This window comes from Miscanthus floridulus, chromosome 11, assembly GCF_019320115.1.
Source record: "Miscanthus floridulus cultivar M001 chromosome 11, ASM1932011v1, whole genome shotgun sequence".
In the NCBI taxonomy this organism is placed as follows: Eukaryota; Viridiplantae; Streptophyta; class Magnoliopsida; order Poales; family Poaceae; genus Miscanthus; species Miscanthus floridulus.
This window is the reverse complement of record NC_089590.1, coordinates 39,006,863-39,028,541: the sequence shown is the minus strand read 5'-3', so window position 1 is coordinate 39,028,541 and position 21,679 is coordinate 39,006,863. Positions and strand designations below refer to the sequence as shown.

At 44.4% G+C, this 21,679-nt stretch overlaps 1 protein-coding gene across 1 annotated transcript; it reads left to right on the top strand.

Moving 5' to 3' along the window:
- The first annotated feature begins 6,703 nt into the window (after positions 1–6,703).
- LOC136491803 (cortical cell-delineating protein-like) lies at positions 6,704–7,120 on the top strand. Its single transcript, XM_066488038.1, has one exon. It carries the CDS (start codon positions 6,704–6,706, stop codon positions 7,118–7,120), a length of 417 nt encoding a protein of 138 aa, XP_066344135.1.
- The last annotated feature ends 14,559 nt before the right edge of the window (positions 7,121–21,679 follow it).

Below are 21,679 nucleotides of genomic sequence, written 5' to 3'. Positions count from 1 at the left end.
AGTTGGAAAAGACGACGTCGACGTCCGTGACATCTCGCTGGACAAGACGGAGTAGAGGAAAGGAGAGCAGAGGCAACAGCCATAGAGACGGATCACGATGCCTCTGCTCCACAAACTCAAGACACAACCACGACTACCAAGCCTAAGAGGAAACAAGGGGATAGAAAAGGAAATCTATATCCAGATAAGGCATGCTATGTGATAATGGAGGTTGGGCCAGCAGGGGGATCCTTGAGCCGAAGGAATTAAGAGGAAAATTCCGTAATGCGATCGAGGCCCTAGTAAGAGATAAATTGAACCCAGCAATCCCTAACTAGAAAGAGGTACCAGAGAACACAAAGAATGCACTATGGGATAGGCAGCTGAAGGTCAATTTTAGATTTCCGGAGGGTAAGCACGAATTGGTAAAAAAATGCTATCAGGATGACGGGAGAGTCATTCCAACGTTGGAGGTCGGAGCTCAACATGAAGTATATCCAAAAGGGGTTAACTCCCTTCAACGAGTTCGGCAAAATAACTCCTAGTCAATGGGAGGAGCTCATGGCCCAGAAGACTTCACCGGAGGCATTGGAGCTCAGTGCCCGTAACACCGAGCTGGCGAAGAGGAACAAACACCACCATCATCTAGGCCCCGATGGCTACTATGCTAAGGAAGAATAGTTTAGGAAGATGGACGAAGAGGCTGTAGCTGCTGGGAATATCGATGTGACGAATTTGAAGGTACGCTCAAGGAACTGGATATATGCGAGGAGTACAAAATCATCCAGTAGTAATCTTAAGTTTGATAAGCCAGAGACTCAAGAGGCGGTATCAAGGATACTAAAATATGCTGAAGACAAGGAGAAGGGCTCATTCAATCCTTCCAGAGAGAGGGACGATCTTAGCCTTGGCTTGGGAAATAAGGAGCACACGGGCCGCACTAGGGGGCTAGGGAAAAGGATGACCTGGAAGCAAGGATTCGAAGAGGACAAGCACATGTACAAGAAACATGGCCGAGACCGGGAGACTAGTCTTGAGCTCCAAGTGAAGGCTCTAGTTGCGAAGGCGCTGGAGGAGCAAGGATTATCTACGGAGCTATGGATATTAGAGACGCCGCCGGGAGAACTGGCATTAGTTGGCAGCCCTCCGAAAGTTCCTAGCAGCCACAACCCCAGTCGATAGCTGGGGTCAGCGGTAGTTTCTTCTGAAGCGACGGCGAGCACTCATCGAGCGGTAAGCTTCCGTTCCCTTCGACTCTCAGTGGAGGCGAGGCCCCCAAAGATGGTGGCAACCACCTTATAGTAGTCCTGAAAGGCATTGTTGTTGTTCCCAGGTGGTCGGTGACCTCTTGTTCCATTGTTGGCGTCGTCATCGAGCCTCTTGTCCTGGAACTCCCTGGCTAGACCAATGCAGTCCTTCATCTTGTGTTTGGCGTTCTTGTGAAGAGGGCATGGGCCGTCGAGTATCTTTTGGTACTGCTCGTCATAGTTACGCTTGGCGCAAGGTTGACTAACGGTGGCGAAGATGTGTTTTGGCCGACGGCGGCGATTTTGGCCAGGCCTGTGTCCTCTTGTTCGATCACGGCCGCTATCATGATGATAGCTGCGGTCGTCGGGATGGCGGTCGTTGTGACATCGGTCATCAGGGTGATCATCGTATCGATGAGGTGGTCACTGAGTGCCTGCATCCTCGTTGAAGCGCACCTTGGCTGCCTCTGCATCGGCATACTGGTTGGCAGTAGTTATCATTTCATCGATACTGGTCGGCGGCTTACGGTTGAATTTGGAGCGAAGCTCGTGATGGTGGAGTCCTCGGGTAAAGGCGGTGATGACTTCAGCTTCCGTGATGTTGGGGATAGAGTTCCTCATCTCGGAGAAACGCCGGATGTAGCTACGGAGGAGCTTGGATGGCTTCTGGTTGATGCGGCTGAGATCATGCTTCATGCCAGGTAGAGTACACGTGGCCATATAGTTGTCGATGAAGACTTTCTTCAACTCTTCCCACGAGCTGATGGAGTTCGGCGCAAGGCTGGTGAACCAGCTCATGGCGGGTGGCGTGAGCATGACCGGGAGATAATTTGCCATGATGCTGGTGTCTCCTCCCGTGGCACGAACGGCAGTGGCATAAGCCTATAGCCACTGAGTTGGGTTCATTCTTCCTTTGTAGGGCTCGACCCCGATGATCTTAAAACCATAGGGCCATCAAAGCATTTGGAGTGCCCTTGTGAAAGCCGGAGGCCCCTCAGGATTGTCGACACCGTAATCTGCAGTGTTGTGGTCGGGGATAGGCTCAAGGGCTGAGTCTGGGTTGCCGTACTCCCTTTTGTAATCCTAGCGGCGACGTACTTCGTCTTCATGGCGACCAAAGCGACGGTGCTCGATACGCCGCTGCGCATCCCGGAGGTTGCTAAGATGTACTCTAGCATCCTGTTCGACCTCCTAGTCGTGTTGGCGATGGTGTTTGGTGCGATGCCCCCCGAGTCCCCCTTAGATAGGTAACGACTGGTCGGCGAAATGGCTTTGACTTGGGCAGCGATTGGACCTCGACGCAGCTGATCGGTGAATCATGCTCGTAGAGCATGAAGGTCTCTGATCCTTGTGGATCTCATTGACCTAACAGTGAGCCGCTTTAAGCATGGCGGCGATCTTGGCGAGCTCGGGTGTTTGAGGGAAATGAGTGAGCTCATTGGCGGCTACTACCAAATTGGCGCTTGGAGTCTTGAAGACGTTGTGGCCATCGATGCGGAGAAATTCTTCGTCGAGGTCACGGTAGAGCGGGAGCAGTCTTCCTTGAGAGTCAAGCCGATTATTCCGAGTAGCCTCGACCCTTGCGATGGCTGCCTTGTTTTCTTGCCGCTGCACATGGTTGACATTTCGGTTCTCCCGAGCAGCATGCTCCTCCTCAGTTTCGCCGTTCTGAGGGCTATCGATGCAGACGTTGAAGATTGCACCACCCCAGAAGGATGGAAGGAGAAATTGATCAAAGAAGGTTTCGGCGAGGGTCTCCGTAGAGCCCTGAGACTCGAAGCCCAGAGTTTCTTCCAGGATGGTCTAGAGGTGCGCCCCAGGGCTCCGGCCTAAGTGTAGCATGTTGACAACCGGCGAGAGCTGGACGGCGATCTAGTCGGCGAGTTTGCCCCTTAGGGCGTGCTGGTAAGCAGCGACAGTGTTGGAGAATCCGAAGGGTAGGGCCATAGCCCTTGCAGTTTCACAAGCACCCTCCGATAGATCTGGATCGGAGGGTGGTCGGCGCTGAACCAGAGTGTCCAGTGCCGATTCGGCGATGGAGAGACAATCGATGAGATTCAGTCCGACCCGATCGATGGATTCGATCAGATCGTCGTTGTTGATCAGCCTCCTTTGGTAGTGAGGAAGCGGATGGCGAGTTGTTGCCGAAAGAGACCTCAGAATTGCCTCTGAGATCGAATCTGCAGTTGCAGGTGCAGGGGTGGCCGGCGCAGAAACGATCTGCTCCGACTCAAGGAGCTCTCCGACTCCGTCAGTGTTGATGACCCATGAGATGGATCCGACTATGAAGATCTGGCCGGGTTGTGGAAGGGATGAAGAGCCTGCTAAAAAAGTCATCTTGTTCAACAAGGAAACAGCACGCACACCCCTACCTTGCGTGCCAACTATCGACAGAATATCATCGGTAGTCCTCCGAGGGGTATCCCACGAAGGTAGATTGATCGATAGAGGAGCACGAGATCAAGAACAAAAAGGAAATAGAGACACACGAGTTAGATAGGTTTAGGCCATCAGTATGACGTAATACCCTACTCCTGTGGTCTGTTGGTTTGTATTAGCTATCGTATTATATGCCGTGATTTTAGAGGGGGTCCCTACCCGCCTTATATAGTCCGAGAGATAGGGTTACAAGTTGGTTAGACCTAAGAGATAACCAGAAAGTAATAACTAATTATAGGAATCTTGGGATCATACATATCCTAACAGATCTCATATTATCTTTAGGATATCTTCCCGATGTCTTACGGATGGCGCCGAGCAGAGTCATGCCTTGCAAGGCTTCTTCTTGTGGGCTAGGCCACCCCTAGGGGCGCAGCCCATGTGGTCTGCCGTGGATATCTGGGGCCGTACACCCCACAGTTGAGGTTCATACAGTGAAGCCCGAGTTCATGTAGTGGAGGATAGACTATGCAACTCTCGAGGGGCTGGTGTTACTCAGAGACGTTATGGGGTAGTTCATCCTCTGGCACAAATAGGGCATTATATTGACTACTTCTTCGCCGCCTCCCCCTCTCCCAAATTTGGAGCGAGTTGTTGAGGTCGGGGAGATATTTTCACCGTCTCGTGACCCCACATTCCTGAGATGCCACCTTCTTCCCCGCCTCCTAGCAAGCATGTGCCTAATGAGATGCCACAACCTTCTCCAGCTCGTACCGAGCAAGTGCATCATGAGATACCACAGTCTTCTCAACCAACATAGCCGATACATGAACAACGAGTGCCTCCTGAAGAAGCTACAGCATAAGAAGATGAGGACGTGCCTGAATGGGAACTTCGAAAGAAGCATCCAATCACCATAAGGCTAGTTTATGTTCCGATCAAAGATGTCTCGTCGGTGTCCAAATGGTATTCCCATGACCAGTTCAAGCCTAAGAACCAAGTTAAAAAAGTCCCATCACGGGGTTCTAAGGAGGCCGTCACTAGCAAACTCCACCAAATTGCAAAACAGTATCTAAATGTTGATGCCATCAAATGGTGAAAGGATTGCCCGAAAACATATGAAAGAGGCAAGCCCTTCCTACCAAACCGGGACATCCAGCGCCTACCACTTGGAATGAGAAGGTTCCATGATTGGTACTTGCGTGTTCTCCCAACGAGCATAGATATCATACAAGCATGCTTTCCCACCGGCACATTTGGAAGCCCAGCCGGGAAAATTGTCTTTGACTTCAATGACATGCAAACATGCTTTCACCTGGGAGAAATGGAGATGAATCTAATTCGCACATGGTGCCTGTAAGTCCTTGTCCTCTCGATATGATATGAATGTCATCTTTGAATTTTGTTGTAACTAACCCATGCCGTGATTTGTAGAATGCAAGTGCACATTGTCAAACAAATGCCAAGTGTAAAAGTTGGGTATGTGGACCCTCAAGCTATAGCCCAAACAAATTTCAATTACCCTAAACGGTGGACACTTGATGCCAAAGAGCTAGCTACTGCAAAGACTCTTCAGGAGAAAGAGCACATCTGTACGGTGAAACTAAGGGAAGAGTCCCTTAAGGTTATGGCATACATTGCCCTGGCTTTCAAAAATCTCCAACAACACTCTACTATATGGCTACCATACAACTTCGAGTAAGCTCAGCTCTATACTTAAAACTTTGTTCGATATATTTTATTCGATGCAAAAGAGCTTATCTAGTTCTATGATTAAATCCATGCAGCAACCACTGGATTTGTATAGCCGTCGATGTCAGGAGGAGCATGGCATGGGTCTTTGATACATTAGATAAGGACCCAGCGACATACAAAGACTTCATATCGATTCTCAAGACGTATACATATTGACAATCCTCATTAGCTTATATGTTTGTATACATACTTGTAACGTTCACTTTTGGATACTAACAAGTTGTATTTGCTAAAATAATTTGAACAGGGCATTTAGGTTCTATGTCACTAATCATCATGGAAGGCATGATCCAGCAAGGAAGGAAAAGCTGGCCATAAAAACACTATGTGCGGTAAGTGTAACTTACTTCTTTAGTACTTCATTACATGGCTATCAAAAGCATTACTTAACATTTTCATATGCAAAACACATAGTGCCCCAAGTAGAAGCCTGAGAGTGTACATTGTGGATACTATATATGTTCTATAATGAGTAACATCGATGCCTACAGGAGACACTTCTTAAGGGTAAGTTTGAACCTCTTCACCCGTAGTATAAAAACTTCGTAAATGGTATGAAATACTAAACCGAAACTTGTTCTCTTATAGTGGAGAGAAGAGAAAGGAATGAAAAGAGACCCATACAAGGATGACCAACTCTTAGAGCTCGTCGGTGACCTTTGCAACTTCATATTGGACCAGATTGTATACGTCAGAGGCGCCTACCATGACCGAGAGTCTGAGTTAGGTACAAATCCTCAGTACCAACACCTTCGTGAGACTAAAAGACTAGCTCTAGGACGTTGATAACAATGTGTATGGAATTTATATATTTAATGATGGATTGTATATATTCTTGTGAATTGGACTTATAATTGTAGTTTATAGAATACTCTTGTGCTTGTAGTCACGGTCGCAGGGCGTTCGGCAACGCGAACGCGGTTCAGAATGTTGGTCGCGGGGCGTTCGGCAACGCGAACGCGGTTCAGAACGTTGGTCGTGGGATGTTCGACAACGTGATTTTGAATTATAAATTTGAATTTTTTTTGGCGGGAAAACATACTATAGGGGCGGTTCTAGATTGAACCGCCCCTACAAATACCTATTTGTAGGGGTGGCTGGAAACACCAGCCGTCCCTACAAATAATTTGTAGGGGCGGCCTGGGAACCGCCCCTACAAATGCATGATTTGTAGAGACCCTTGCGTAGGGGCAGCTGGGCAAACCGCCCCTACAAATGGTCTACAACCGTCCCTAAAAACCCTTTTTGACGTAGAGCATACCAAGCACCAACCCAAAGAAAGCATCCCAAGCAAGCACAAAAGCATCGTCTACACGAACAAGGTTTAGCTAGGTTGGGTAGCAATGGCGCCATCATCCAGGCTCGCTATGCTCCTCTCCCTAATAACCGCCCTTTCCTTGGGGATGGACCAAGTGCCCCCGCCCCCGCCCCCACCTCCACCACCTCTGTCGCCGCCGCCAGCGCCGTCCACCAGGAACAGAAGCTCCTGTGACACGCTGAAGCTGCGCGTGTGCGCCAGCCTGCTAAATAGGTTACTCGGCGTGCTCCTCCCGCCGGGGGGCGAGAACGCGGCAAATGACAGCCAGTGCTACCCGCTGCTCAGGGGGCTCATCGACCTTGACATCGATGTGTGCCTATGCACCGACATCAGGGCCAACGTCCTCGGCGTCATCAACTTCGACGTGCCTCTCGGCCTGCGCCTCCTCCTTAACCACTGCGACAAGGCCATCCCCGATGGCTTTACCTGCGCGCCCGCTTAGGCTATATCCAACAACAACACCTAAAATACAAGACTTATTCATTTTTTGGGTAATGCTATAGGCAAAAGGTTCAATTCATATTCGACATCTTCTCTAACAATAAGACCTAAAAAATCATTTCTACAAATGTGTTTCTAGGAGAGAGTATGTCCATATTTGGGTTGTGTCTCTTAGGCAACCTAAAATAGATCTCCCGTATAGATACTCGATTAGAGATTGATTTTAGATCTCTTACTACCCATTTTGATTTTAGATGCTCACATAGATTCCTTAGAGACCGTCTTAGTCACTGTATATATGCTCCGGTTGGCCGAGCAGCTATTAAAGTGTGTGGACCTCCGCTCGTCCATTTCGCTGATCTCTGTGTGCACGCGCGGGTTTTACTCGACGTACAGTAGCTCTTGCATATATATAGTACAATACAGAGTATATGTATGTTATAGGTTGTCCGATCGATCCAATCCATGTATAAGTTCCCTATCATATACGTGAAATAAAAGCTTGCACAAGTCATGTTAACTTCGAGCGTGATCACTCCATGATATGTCGTCATGCATGCGTGGACAACCAGCTAAGGACAACAAACACTAGTAGAGAAACGACCTTTGATCCACTTCGAAATTTGGTTGTAGTCCCGGTATTTTTCACGCTCGGGACTAGAGAAACCTTTAGTCTCGGTTGGTAGCTCCAACCGGGACTAAAGGTCCCTGCCCAACGGCTACTGCGCCAGGCTTTTGCTGGAGGTGACCTTTAGTCCTGGTTGGAGCTACCAACCGGGACTAAAGGTTCACTTTTACTCCCGGTTGGTCCCTCCAACCAGGAGTAAAAGTCTACTCCCGGCTGGAGGCTCCATTCGGGACTCAAAAGGGACCTTTAGTCCTAGTTTCTATCTACAACCGGGACTAAAGGTCCCCTCCTATATACCCCTTGTTCCTCCCCGAGCCCGAGCCCGAGCCACTTTGAGCTCAGTGTTCTTGCTTCATCGCCGGCCTCTCTTCTTCCTCATCACCGGTGATCACAAGATTTCTTCCATTCCTCCATCGATTCTTTGGTTCTAAAGGTTACCAACTTTATACTCTCATGTTTCATCAGTAGCTTATTTCATTTTGTGGACTAGATATATGTGGTTTTTTTATGGTAGATTTTTTTTATTTGTAAGCCATTTAAGCTCAAAATCACTTTAAAGTTTGCATATTTGGATGAAGGAAGGTTAAAGTAGTTATTCAAAACTAGTATTGAGCTTTCATTTCTAGCATGCATAGCACACTTCATGCTTTAGAGATATAGAGAATTTTAGAGTTTTTTTAATTTTATTTGTTTATAAAATGAGAAATTTATATTATATTAAAAATGAGTATAGAGAGTAGATGGCAACTGCTTCCGGGTCCTCGGCCTCTCATCGGGTTACAAAGCAACTAAGGCCGGACCTCCCTCTCATTGCATGTGGCAAGTGTGAGGAGAAGATTGTGATGGAGTACTGGGTGAGGAAGGAGTGTCCCAACAAGGGCCGTATCTTCTACAAGTGTCCGGATCACAATGTGAGTTATTTTGTCACATTTGATGATTATGGTTAATTTATACTTATTTTCTTGATGATTGTGATTAAAGTTCTAATTTTTTGTTTTAATTTTAGTGGGATGGCACTAGATGTTCAGGCTGGTACTAGGAGGAAGAGTATGTTGAACACGTGCAAAACTCTCTTGTACAGGCGGCTATGGCGGTTGATGAGGCAGTGATCCTACGGAAGAAGCCCATAGATGTTGAACAAACGCATGATCTGTCTGTTTTAGTTGGGATTGGTCGTGAAATCCTTATGCTGCTGAAGTGCATTTTAGCTTTAGTTTTTTTAGTGGTAGTTGGGATTGTCTACATTGTAGCGCGACTTTCATAAATTAATACCTTGTGTGGTGGCATGCTTGTTGTATAATTAACTAATTATGTTCTAGGTTTTAATATGGTATGTATGTCATGTAATGCAGATGAGCCGACATTGGATGTACAATGCTGATCGCCGCTCCCAAGAGTTCATTGAGGGCATGCATTCTTTCTTACGTGTGGCCGAGGCAAACAAACGCGATGGTTTCATATGCTGCCCATGTTCCATATGTAAGAATTTGAAGGAATATGCTGGCTCAAGGAGTCTTCATTCACACTTGTTGAAGTCAGGTTTCATGCCAAACTATATTTGTTGGACGAAGCACGAAGAAACCAGGGTTGTAATGGAAGAAGGTGAAGAAGAACAATGGGACGATGATGACATTATTGCTGAATATAGGGCCTTCAATGATACTGCAATGGGGGAAGCTGAAGAAGAGGTAGGGGCAGAAGATGAGCCCACTGATGATCTTGGTCAGGCCATTCGTGATGCACAAAGAGAATGCGAAAGTGAAAAGGAGAAGATCAAGTTCGAGCGCATGCTAGAGGATCACAAGAAATTGCTATACCCAACTTATGATGCGGGGCAGAAAAAGTTGGGTACCACACTGGAATTGCTGCAATGGAAGGCAAAGAATGGTGTATCTGACAAGGGATTTGGGGAGTTACTGAAAATCCAAAAGTAGATGCTTCCGAAGGATAACGAATTGCCCGCCACTACGTATGAAGCAAAATAGGTAGTCTACCCTTTAGGATTAGAAATCCAGAAGATACATGCATGTCCTAATGACTGCATCCTCTACTGTGGCGAGGAGTACGAGAAGTTAGATGCATGCCCAGTATGTCATGCATCGCGGTATAAGATCAGGCGAGATGACCCTGGTGATGTTGAGGGCAAACGTCCCACAAAGAAAATCCCTGCCAAGATTATGTGGTATGCTCCTATAAAACCACGCTTGAAATGTCTGTTCAGAAACAAAGACCATGCAAAGTTGTTGCGATGGCACAAAGAAGACTGTAAGGTAGATAATATGTTGAGACACCCTACTGATGGGTCCCAGTGGAGAGCAATCGATAGAGAATTCTCGGAGTTTACAAATGACGCAAGAAACTTAAGGTTTGCTTGAAGTACGGATGGTATGAATCCTTTCAGGGAGCAGAGCAGTAGTCATAGCACTTGGCCTATTACTCTATGTATCTACAACCTTCCTCCCTGGTTATGCATGAAGCGTAAGTTTATTATGATGCCAGTGCTCATCCAAGGCCCAAGGCAACCTGGCAACAACATCTATGTGTACCTGAGGCCACTAGTTGAAGAACTTCTACTTTTGTGGAATAGACTAGGTGTATGTGTGTGGGATGAGCACAAACAGGAGCACTTTGACCTGTGAGCATTGTTGTTTGTAACAATCAATGATTGGCCTACTCTAAGTAATCTTTTAGGACAATCAAACAAGGGATATAATGCATGCATGCACTGTTTCGATGACATTAAAGGTATATTCTTGAAAAAATGTCGAAAGGTCGTGTACCTTGGCCATCGTCGATTTCTTCCTACGAATCACCCCCTAAGAAAGAAAGGCAAGCATTTTAAAGGTAAGACAGACCACCAGACCAAGCCGGGCAACCGAACTGGTGAGGATATACTCAATATGGTCAAGGATGTGAAAGTAGTATTTAGAAAGGCATATGGCAGCGAACCTATTCCGAACAACGCCGACAGTCACGCACCCATGTGGAAGAAGAAGTCCATATTTTGGGAGCTACCCTATTGGCAAGTCCTAGAGGTCCATAGCGCGATCGACGTGATGCACCTGACGAAGAATCTTTGTGTAAACCTGCTAGGCTTCATGGGTGTGTATGGGAAGCCTAAGGACACACTTGAAGCACAACAGGACCTATGGTGTTTGAAAGAACGAGACAACCTGCATCTAGAGAAGACAGATGATGGACGCCATTACTTAAGTCCTGCTAGCTACACTCTTAGCAAAGAAGAGAAGGAAAGCATGTTTGAATGTCTAGCAAGCATCAAGGTACCATCTGGATTCTCCTCGAATATAAAGGGTATAATAAATGTGCCAGAGAAGAAATTCCTAAACTTAAAGTCCCATAACTACCACATGCTCATGACACAATTACTTCCCATTGCATTAAGAGGAATTCTACCTCCAAATGTACGTCTAGCCACCGTGAAGCTATGTGCATTCCTCAATGCAATTTCTCAGAAGGTAATCGATCCAATGGATCTACCTAAACTACAGAATGATGTGGTTCAATGTCTTGTCAGCTTTGAGTTGGTGTTCCCTCCTTCCTTTTTTAATATTATGACACACCTCCTAGTTCACCTGGTCAAGGAGATTAGAATTCTCGGTCCTGTGTTCCTGCACAACATGTTCTCCTTTGAAAGGTTCATGGGAGTCCTAAAGAAATATGTTCACAACCGTGCTCGACCAGAAGGAAGCATCACCAAGGGCTATGGAACAGAGGAGGTCATTGAGTTTTGTGTTGACTTTATTCCTGACCTTGACCCGATTGGTGTTCCTGAATCGCGACATGAGGGGAGACTAAGTGGAAAGGGGACACTAGGGAAGAAACCATATATTGGTATGTAGGACAATTATTTTAATAAAGCACACTACACAGTTCTGTAAAACTCCTCTTTGGTGGATCCGTATATAGAGACACATAAAGAGTTGCTCCGATCCGAGTTTCTAGGGAAGTCTAAAGCTTGGATTACACATCAGCACATGGAAACTTTCAGCGACTGGTTGTGAAAAGAATGTCAGGGTGATGAGAGTATTGATGAGCAACTTTATTTGTTGGCTAGGCAGCCATTGTGGCATATCCTCACATACAAAGGGTACAAGATAAATGGGAATACATTTTACACACTAGCCCAAGATAAAAGGAGCACCAACCAAAATAGTGGTGTCCGCATAGATGTCACTAACCCTAATGGAAATAAGCAAACATATTATGGCCGCATAGAGGAGATATGGGAACTAAACTATGCACCTACTTTTAAGGTACCTTTGTTCAAGTGCCAATGGGTAAAGGTGACTGGAGACGGGGTAGTAGTCGACAACCAGTATGGAATGACAACCGTGGACCTCAATAATATTGGGTACAAAGATGAACCATTCGTCCTTGCCAAGGATGTGAATCAGGTGTTCTATGTCAAGGACATGTCTACAAAACCGAAGAGAGGGAAAAACAACAACGACACAATCAATGAGCCAAAGTGCCACATAGTTCTTTCAGGGAGAAGAAACATCGTTGGAATTGAAGACAAGTTAGATATATCAGAAGATTATGAAAAGGATGACTGAATTCCACCCTTCATAGTGAGCAAAGACCCAAGCATCCAGCTAAATGATGAGGACACTCCATGGTTACGGCACGATCATAACCAAGGGATATATGTTAAGAAGAAGTTCACTATTGTGCCCGCTTGATATATATAGTGATGTATTAGACCTATTATATAATAATTGTGACTTCAGATTTTTTTGTTGTGTTTTCATATTTTCTATAGTTTAAATGAATTTTCTGCTAGACGGTGAATCAGGTGTGATGAAAAACCAAATGATGAACGTTAATAAGATGTGAAAACTAATTTCCTATCGAAAAGCAATAGTTTTAATGATTTTAATTAAGTAGTATATTTTTACATGGTGCAAATTGTACTTATTATTTACACTATGTCAAATATTTATACAGTAAAACAAAAGAGTTTAGTTTACAAATTTTTGTTGTGTATAATAATGCAAAACCAAGTCCAAGAATTTTTTTTATAATTTTTTTGGATAATATTTTATTTATTAGGCAATTAATAACTCTCTGCATATTTATATAAAAGAAATATATAAAAAAGAAAAAAAACTTATGGAAATTGGAGAAAGCCAACTGCAGCCCCCCTTTACTCCCGGGTGGATCAACCACCCGGGACTAAAGGTGGAGCTGCAGTTTTCGCGGCCCGCCAAAATGCCCTTTACTCCCGGGTCGTGGCTACACCCGGGACTAAAGCTCAGACCTTTAGTCCTGGTTCTAACCATCACCTGGGACTAAAGAATCTTTAGTCCCGTTTGGTAGCTCTAATCGGGACTAAAGGTCTCCCTTTATAAACCACGCCCTAGTTCTCTTCCTCTCTGTCTCCACCACGCTGTCGCCTCATCTTCTCCACCAGATTGATCTAGCAGTGCCGCCGCCCCTAGGCGACCACCCTAGCCTCGCCTTGTCACGCGCGCACGCTATCACCGGCCCCACGCGCACGCACGCTTCTTCTCCGGCCGGCCAGCGCGCCTCGCTCGTCCTTGCTGGAGCGCGCGCCGTCCTTGTCCCTGGCCCCCACCTCGCTCGTGCTCACCGGAGCACGTCGAGCCTTCCCCGCGCTGTCTCACCGGAGCTCGCCCGAGCCTTCTCCGCGCGCGCTGCCTCACCAGAGCGTGGTCGAGCCTTCCCCGCACTGCTTCACCGGAGCTCGCCCGAGCCTTCCCCGCGCGTGCTGCCTCACCGGTGAGATGAATTCTGGTTGTTAAAAAGATGACATGGGAAGCTATAGTTATTATTTTCATGTTGTCCCAGATGTGGAGAAAATATCAAAGTCAAGATTAGGATGGTAAATCCAGGCTTTTCTCGACGTGCTGCATACCAAACTCATTCGGACAGCTTCCTTCAGTGTTATGCCTGCTATAATCCATGATACAATGTCCTGACAGTAAGGTTTTAAAAAAAATCAGCATACATCCCCTCAAAACATAAAGGATATAGAGTTCATGTTGAGATTTTACATACCTTAGGAAGTGACAAGAAATTAAGCCCATGTAATTATGTCTATTTACTAAGTGTCAATCTTTTTTCTTCGCTGGACAACCGGAGTGCGCCCGAGCCTTCCCCGCGCTGCCTCACTGTAGCTAGGTACAAATGGAAACCAAGGAAAGATGTTGTCTGTTCACAAGTTTTGGCTGCTGACATATTTTGGAAACCAAGGAAAAGATTATGCTATTTTCTCTTATATGTGCCTATCAGTAGCATTTGTGTCATGTTACATTTGTGTCATGTTACGTCAACCAAAATAATGGACATGATTATGCTATTTTTTGATCTCTTGTATGTGCCTGTCAGTAGCATGAATCGATCATGAATGAAACGTCAAACAAGGCAACCTAAATGATGCTCAGCGCTGGTGAAACCCAGTTGGATCAGATCGACAAAGCGGCGGCTTACATGATCTTAGAATTAATTTTTCCATGAAATGAAAAACTTAGAAAATAGTTAGAAAATTGTACAAAATCTGTACTAGTTGAACTTGCGGACCGTGTTCATCTCGGCTAGCATGTTCTCTACCGAGCGGTAACGGACGTCAAGGAGGAGCTTTGATTCTACGAGGGAGAGCAGCAACGGTCGTGGAAGACCGTGTTCCCTTCCTCGTAGAATCGGAGCTCTTCCTTGGCCAAGTACGGTGCCGTCCGGTGGAGAAATGCTCGCCGAGATGATCACGTAAGCAAGGTCAACTAGTACGGATGGTTATTTATTGAAACATGTTTTTGAGCTATAATTTGATGGATATTTGATAACTTCAGACCTACAAATGTCATCTACAAATGTTACTATCCTTGGCAACCTAAACGCCCGCGAGCTCGCTGATATCGAGCAGGTCACTTAGAATTATTTTTTCCATGAAATGAAATACTTAGAAATCATGTCTTTTATTTTTTAGAATTAATTTTTCCATGAAATGAAAAACTTAGAAAATAGTTAGAAAATTATAGAAAATCCGTACTAGTTGAACTTGCGGATCGTGTTCATCTCGGCTAGCATGTTCTCTGCCGGGCGGTAACGGACGTCAAGGAGGAGCTTTGATTCTACGAGGGAGAGCGGCAACGGTCATGGAAGACCGTGTTCCCTACCTCGTAGAATCGGAGCTCTTCCTTGGCCAAGTACGGTGCCGTCCGGTGGAGAAATGCTCGCCGAGATGATCACATAAGCAAGGTCAACTAGTACGTATGGTTATTTATTGAAACATGTTTTATTTTTTATAGATATATCTAGTGGAGTAAAAGCTAGATGGCTGCCCCGAGAGACAACATGGATGAAGAAATGATGAATATTATCAACACCGGCACTCAATTTGCCAATGGTGACCAGCAGGATGTAGATGACGAGAGTCAATACCTGGCTCTTGAAGATAACCAAGAAAATATTGTGCAAGAAAATACTGGCGAGGTATATATATTTGAATATTATATATATATATATATATTTGAATATCTATCATCTATTATGTGTACACATAATATTTATTTATTCTTTTTTATATGTAGCCCTCTGGATCGACGACCACAACGGTGAAAAGCAAAAATATTCGAGGCCCGAAAAAGACATTGGAGGGGCGCTACATAATATCGGAATTCAATATCGAGACAGGCAAACCACTTGGTCCACATGCAAGGAAATTCGTGCAACACTGTGGGTACCTTGTAAGGGACAGACTTCCAATCAGTGCCCGTGAATGGAAGCAAAAGATCAACGAGCCTCATGTTAGTTTTGTCTCTGGTCTTGATAAGAATTTAATTTGGGATGATATCCTTCAACATTTCACGTTGCAAGCGGATGATTATGATGATACCAACGATGATGAATTGAAGGAGCTAGATCGAAAGTGGGCTATGAAGAAGATGGCCACACAATTCCAGACTTGGAAGAAATCCCTATACACGAAATACGTCAAGAAGAACCTAACACCCAATTTCAATACTAGGGGCCCGCTCATGAAGTTGAGGCCCTACTGGAATGATTTTGTATAGTACAAGACATCGGAAGAGAGTGAGGAACGGGTGAGAAGGAACCAAGAGAATGCCCGACAGAAGGTATACCACCATGGCATGGGATCTGGTGGCTACGCGACTGCCATTCCCAAGTGGGAAAAATGGAAGCGGACATTCTTGCCAAGGGTATCACACCAGAATCACTCAATTGGCCCAAACGCGCGGAGAATTGGTTTTTTGCTCATGGGGGAAGACTGGACCTAGAGACCAGGAAGCTGGTTCATGGCCCAAAACTCAAACGAACAACACAAAGATTTTCTTATGATCCACAAGCTAAAGCTATTGGTGCGCTCAGGCCCAATAGAGAAGGATGAACTGACGTATGCCATCGGGACTGCTGAACATAGTGGCTGAACGAGAGGTTTAGGACGGATCATTTCTTAGGAGCATGGTTTCCCTAACGACAGAGATACCTACAGAAACCGACAGAGAAGGAAGGATGAGGAAGCAGCGCAGATCAGCAGGTTGGAGGAATATGTTCATGAGTCACGGGAGACGTTGCTTCAAGTACAGGAGCGCGAAAAAAACATGCAAGCTAGAATGCAGGCCAAAATCATAAAGCAAGTGCAAATAGCAATGAGTGCCCAAAGGCAGGCATCAGATCCAGGAATCAACATTAATATTAACCCCCCTGATCAGTTGAAAAGCAGCTACGCTTCCACGGAGTTGCCAAATCAAGATGACGCAATGCTACGTTTCCCCATGGATGACATCACTGCACCGTTTACATCATGTGAGCTACATATTTCAAAAGAGAATGCCACAATCATGGTGGCTCTCGGTGTTTTTTCTCCTTCAGATCCTACCAAGACACCAAGAATCCATGGGGCAATAATACCACCTGGATATGTTAGCGTCTCAGTGGATAAAGTTAACAAAGGTTTTAGTGATCTGGCTCTTGACATTCCAGGAGGTGATGGGGAGAAGACTCTAGGAGAAGCAGAGAAGACATTCATACTATGGCGCAAGTGCTACATCATTATTCCTGGGGTCTCTAGTCCACCGTCGCTTCCTCAATTGCCAGACAATAGGTGCGGACAAAAGTGAACGAAAAATTTTTCACTAATTTTCTATTGACATGCATGATTAAAAATAATAATTTATTATACCTAATTATTCTTTTTTGTACTCACACAGCAGGGTCTCCGTCAACCTAAGTCCAATTATTCAATCTCCGGATCATCATAGTGCTCTGGGCAATCAGATGGCAACGCCGCCACTGCCGCCACCTCCAAGAAGGTCTCCAACGCCTCCAAGGAGGTCTCCAATGGCTTCCCCGCCTCCCTTGATGACTAAGAAGAAGCCAACTCCTAAGAGGTCCGCCCCGCAAATGAAGCCATTGGCCCACCAGCCGGCAAAGAAGAAAGCCTCATCTAATCCAGTTATTCCCCAAAAACTGTCTTACGAGAAAAGTGAAAAGAAATTAAATGCTGCAGTACAAAAAGATGTGAACAGTTTCTTTGAAAAAGTGAAAAAACAACGAGAAGCGAGGGAGAACCCGGAGAAACCATACTTCTACGTACCTCCAGATCTTCTAAGAAAGAAGGTGGACCAGAAAAAGCGGGAATCTCAAAAGACCCTGCCAAAATTGGACTACGACCGCTCTCTCACCAAGTCATTTGAGGCGGTGCAAAAAAAGACTAGACCAGGGAAAGGTGTTGCACAACTCGGACAACAATCACAACAATCAGTCCCCCCCTCTTGTCGTTCATAATGATTATGGTTCGAACTTAGACTTAGACGTCGATTTTGAGGAGCTGGCTCGGTTTTACGAGGAAACTGGTTTGGACATTGCCCAAGTGCTCGTTGAAGGACCATCTGCTCCGAAAGTGGATCCTTGGAAGAAATTTGAACATGGAAAGAGTCTATACAATCCTGAGGCCTTAGGTGAACTGGGTACGCAAATGTACCTGCTAAACAAGTGATACATGACGGCGTGTGAACGGGGAGAGGCCTTTGTTACTGTCAGAGTTAGAAACCAACATTACTTCCGTGGCGATGATGTTATATATGTCGAGTTTGTAGAATTACACCAACTATGCCACCTAGACTCTCTCAACAAAAGTCTCATTAGCTGCTATTGTCTGTAAGTGTGATTATTTTCTACTATTAAAGTGTATATATATAAAGCTACATGTATATATATAAATTATATATCCTCACACTATATTTTTATATATGCAGATATGAGATGACAGAACTCAGAAAGAGAAAGGATAATGATGTTGGTTTCGTTGATCCAAATGTCGTATTCAAACACCCTAACCCCCGCCTCAATGGAAAGATGAACTCGAGAAAAATCTCATGAGGTTCTTAGTGAACCAACAAAACAAGGACATACTCTTCCCCTACAACTTCAAGTGAGTGTTAAATAATTAATGTCGATCATATGGACATTTGTTCAATTATTTGCTTACTAGCTAAGCTATCTCCCATATATATATATATATATATATATATATATATATATATATATATATATATATATATATATATATATATATGTTCACTCTAGTTAATGTCGATCATATTTATGGTATAAAAACATATGCAGCAATCACTGGATATTGATGGTCATCGATATGGCTAATAGTCGGTTGAGCATCTTAGACTCGTTAAGAAAAAAGCAAATAGAGTACCAAGACATGATAGATATTATCCAAGGGTAATTTGGTCTCTCTAGCAACTATATATACCCGATCTCTTAACTGCAATAATTATTAAAGGCCAAATTAATTTTTTATTTTATTGGGCGCAGTGTTTGTAAAAGTTTCATTAAGGAACACCACATGAAACATTGCAAAGCGTCACTGGATGTAATCGCACACAATGTAAGTACTAGCTACATTTATATATATATATAATTCAATTAACACCATGCATGCTTTTAATTCACCGGATCTTTTTTCTTGTAAAAGTGGGTTCTGAGGCAAGAACAGGGGAACAACTACTACGGATACTATGTTTGCGAGTTCATCACGGCGTACGCAAAAAGAACTCCTGAAGAGATCCTCAAAGTATGTTATATAAATATATTCATATATTCACAATTTCTTTTGTTGCTCATATATATAAGTAATCACGTGACCAACACATATATATATATTAATATTTTTCCTTTAACTTTTATTGAAGACTCTATGGTTGAAGAAAAAAGTCATACGACGTGACCAACTGAAAGCAATTCAAGAGACCATAGCAGGATTTCTTAATGACCAGGTCCTCAACCCCGCCGGCGAGTTCTACAATGACGTCAACGAAACATGAAAGCCAAACCAGATGGAGTGAATTTGTTATCCCAAGGATATGATAGAATATACAATGCAAGCTTTATATATATATATATATATATATATATATATATATTGTACATAAAATAACGTACAATATATTTATATGCATGTAATATATACGTTAGTTTTATACTTTAGTTTGTACAAAATGTTCGAACATTATAAACGTGTAGAATACGTATATTACTAGTAGCGTAGAATGCGTATTCGAAAACCTATTCGAAAACCAAAACGAATCATCAATTGAAAATAGAAACAAAAAAAGGAAACCTTTAGTCCTGGTTGGTAATACCAACCGGGACTAAAGGGCCGCCCCACGTGACTAGGCCGGAGGCCTCTTTAGTCCCGGTTGATCACCTTTAGTCCCGGACGAGAAACCGGGATTAAAGGAGGGGCCCTTTAGTCCCGGATTCATGCTCCCGGTTGAAAAACCGAAACTGAAGGGGTTTCCCAACTGGGAGTAAAGCCCGTTTCTGTACTTGTGAAAGGACCCAAAATGCTCATATTGTTGTGTTTCTTTCTGCAGGGAAAAGTGGGCTTTAATTAACTAGACGAGAAATTACAACCAGTGTTGATGAGCTCTAGAACCCACGCAGGCGCGTGCCCCTACATCATGTTGCAGTATGACTATTCCGTCTAGCTAATTGGACTAATTTATGGGCCACCTTGTTGCCTTCTCGCTTTACCTTCTGGAACTTCTATTCTACCAGCAGCTGCAAATATTCTTTTGCCTCCATAACAGTACCTCTAATATCTGATCTATCGACGTTGCGATTAGACATTGCCTTCGCAATCCTAGCACTGTCAGACTCCACAATAACCGGACCCGGGCACCATTAATTGTGAAGCCAATCAGAGGCCCTCTCCGCAGGCCAGCGCTTTGGATGCGTCTGCTGATGCACAACGGAAAAGAACCCTCCATGCTGTCAGGATCACCTCGCCCATCATATATTGTTATGTTTGATTACTCGCTGTCTCTCTTTGAATTGAATAAATCAGCTCTTAGAGTTACCTTAAGTCAGACTTTTAAAAATTAACTGATTTATAGAAATAATGTCAAAGTTTATGACATAAAATTAATTTGTATAATTAGATACACCAATAGACTATTTTTATAATATGCTCATTTAGTGTCAAGAATATTTATACTTATTTCTTTTAAATTTGGTTAAAGTAAAAAAATTGACTTAAGATAACTCTAGAAAATAATTTATTCAAGGATGGAAAGAGTACTTAATTTGAGGCTCCAGCTATATTCTTGTATATCTTTAATTAGTGTCAACCAAATATACAGTGCGCAAACTAAACCAACCCAATAGCCAAAGCAACATTTGGTTACCGTCTTTTCGCTAGTTTTTTTTTCTAGCTTCCTATTTATTTTGAGGAGTACTCCCTCCGTTCTCCCAAAAATTATGTTATGGTACACGTGCTGGTCAAACTTTCTCAAATTTAACTAGCTTTATAGAAAATACTAACAATATTTGTTTTACTAAAAAATATTATAAAAATATATTTTATGATTTATCTAGTGATACTAATTATACATTATAAATATTAATACTCTTTTATATATAATTGGTGAAAGTTAAGAATGTTTGACTTCTTAGGAAGTGAGAAAGACATTCTTTGTTGTGGGACGGAGTGAGTAGAAGGGCATGTTTGGCTTACTAGCGGAGCCTGCCATGTCGCAAGTCCGGCACACAAAAACAGCGCCGCGGCAAGTTTTGGCATGCAAATGAACCATCTGACACCTAAGCAAGGTGCGGCACACTTGCAGTAAACGCTAACTGAAGTTATACGAGATAAGGGCAGTCCTAACCCGCGGCCTGTTCGCTGGTTGGTTTCTGGGCTGGTTTAGGCTGGCTGGTGCTGGTTTATTGTGAGAGGAAAACACTGTTGACTGGCTGGTTTGGGCTGGCTGAAACCAACAAGCGAACAGGGCGTGAAACCACGATGGTCTTCATAGCATTAAATAGACTGCCACGTCATCGTTTTGCTGACGTGGAATGAGAGTTATTAAGGAGGAAAGAGAGAGAAACGGTTTCTCAGATGAGAAAAGGTGTCGGCTCTGGCTCCTACGCACCGGAAAATCATCGATTTAGCGTTGGGGTGAGCCGTGTCGTTTCTATGCCCTTCCGATGGGATCCGCAGTTCCTGACTTCTCCGTGGCATACATGCGCTCTCTCCATCCTCTCCTGCGCTGACGACGCCGCACCCTGCTCCTCCGTTCCGTCCCCCGTCACAACAGCGACGCTCCGCCACTGCTCGGCGTTCTTCTCCTAGGCGATGCTCCGGCGCGCGTGATGGTCGGCTCCGCCCTCTGGTCCCGCACGCAGATACTCAATCCGGCCCTTCATCCTGTGCGACAGTTTATGTGGACGGGTGTCTTTGTTCCGTCGGCTCCTTTTGTGGTATGTTCTGTCCAGCTTCAGATTTCTTTATTGCAAAGGAAGGATCCCAACTGCTTTGTTTCTTGCTGCACATTGATGACTGGACAACATCATTTTGCGATACTGAAATACTATATACGCATGAACAGGTTTTAATTAGTTTTATGTATTGGC

Bases quoted from the DNA above. Each gene is read 5' to 3' on its own strand.
- LOC136491803 (XM_066488038.1), top strand. From the start codon at position 6,704: ATGGCGCCATCATCCAGGCTCGCTATGCTCCTCTCCCTAATAACCGCC.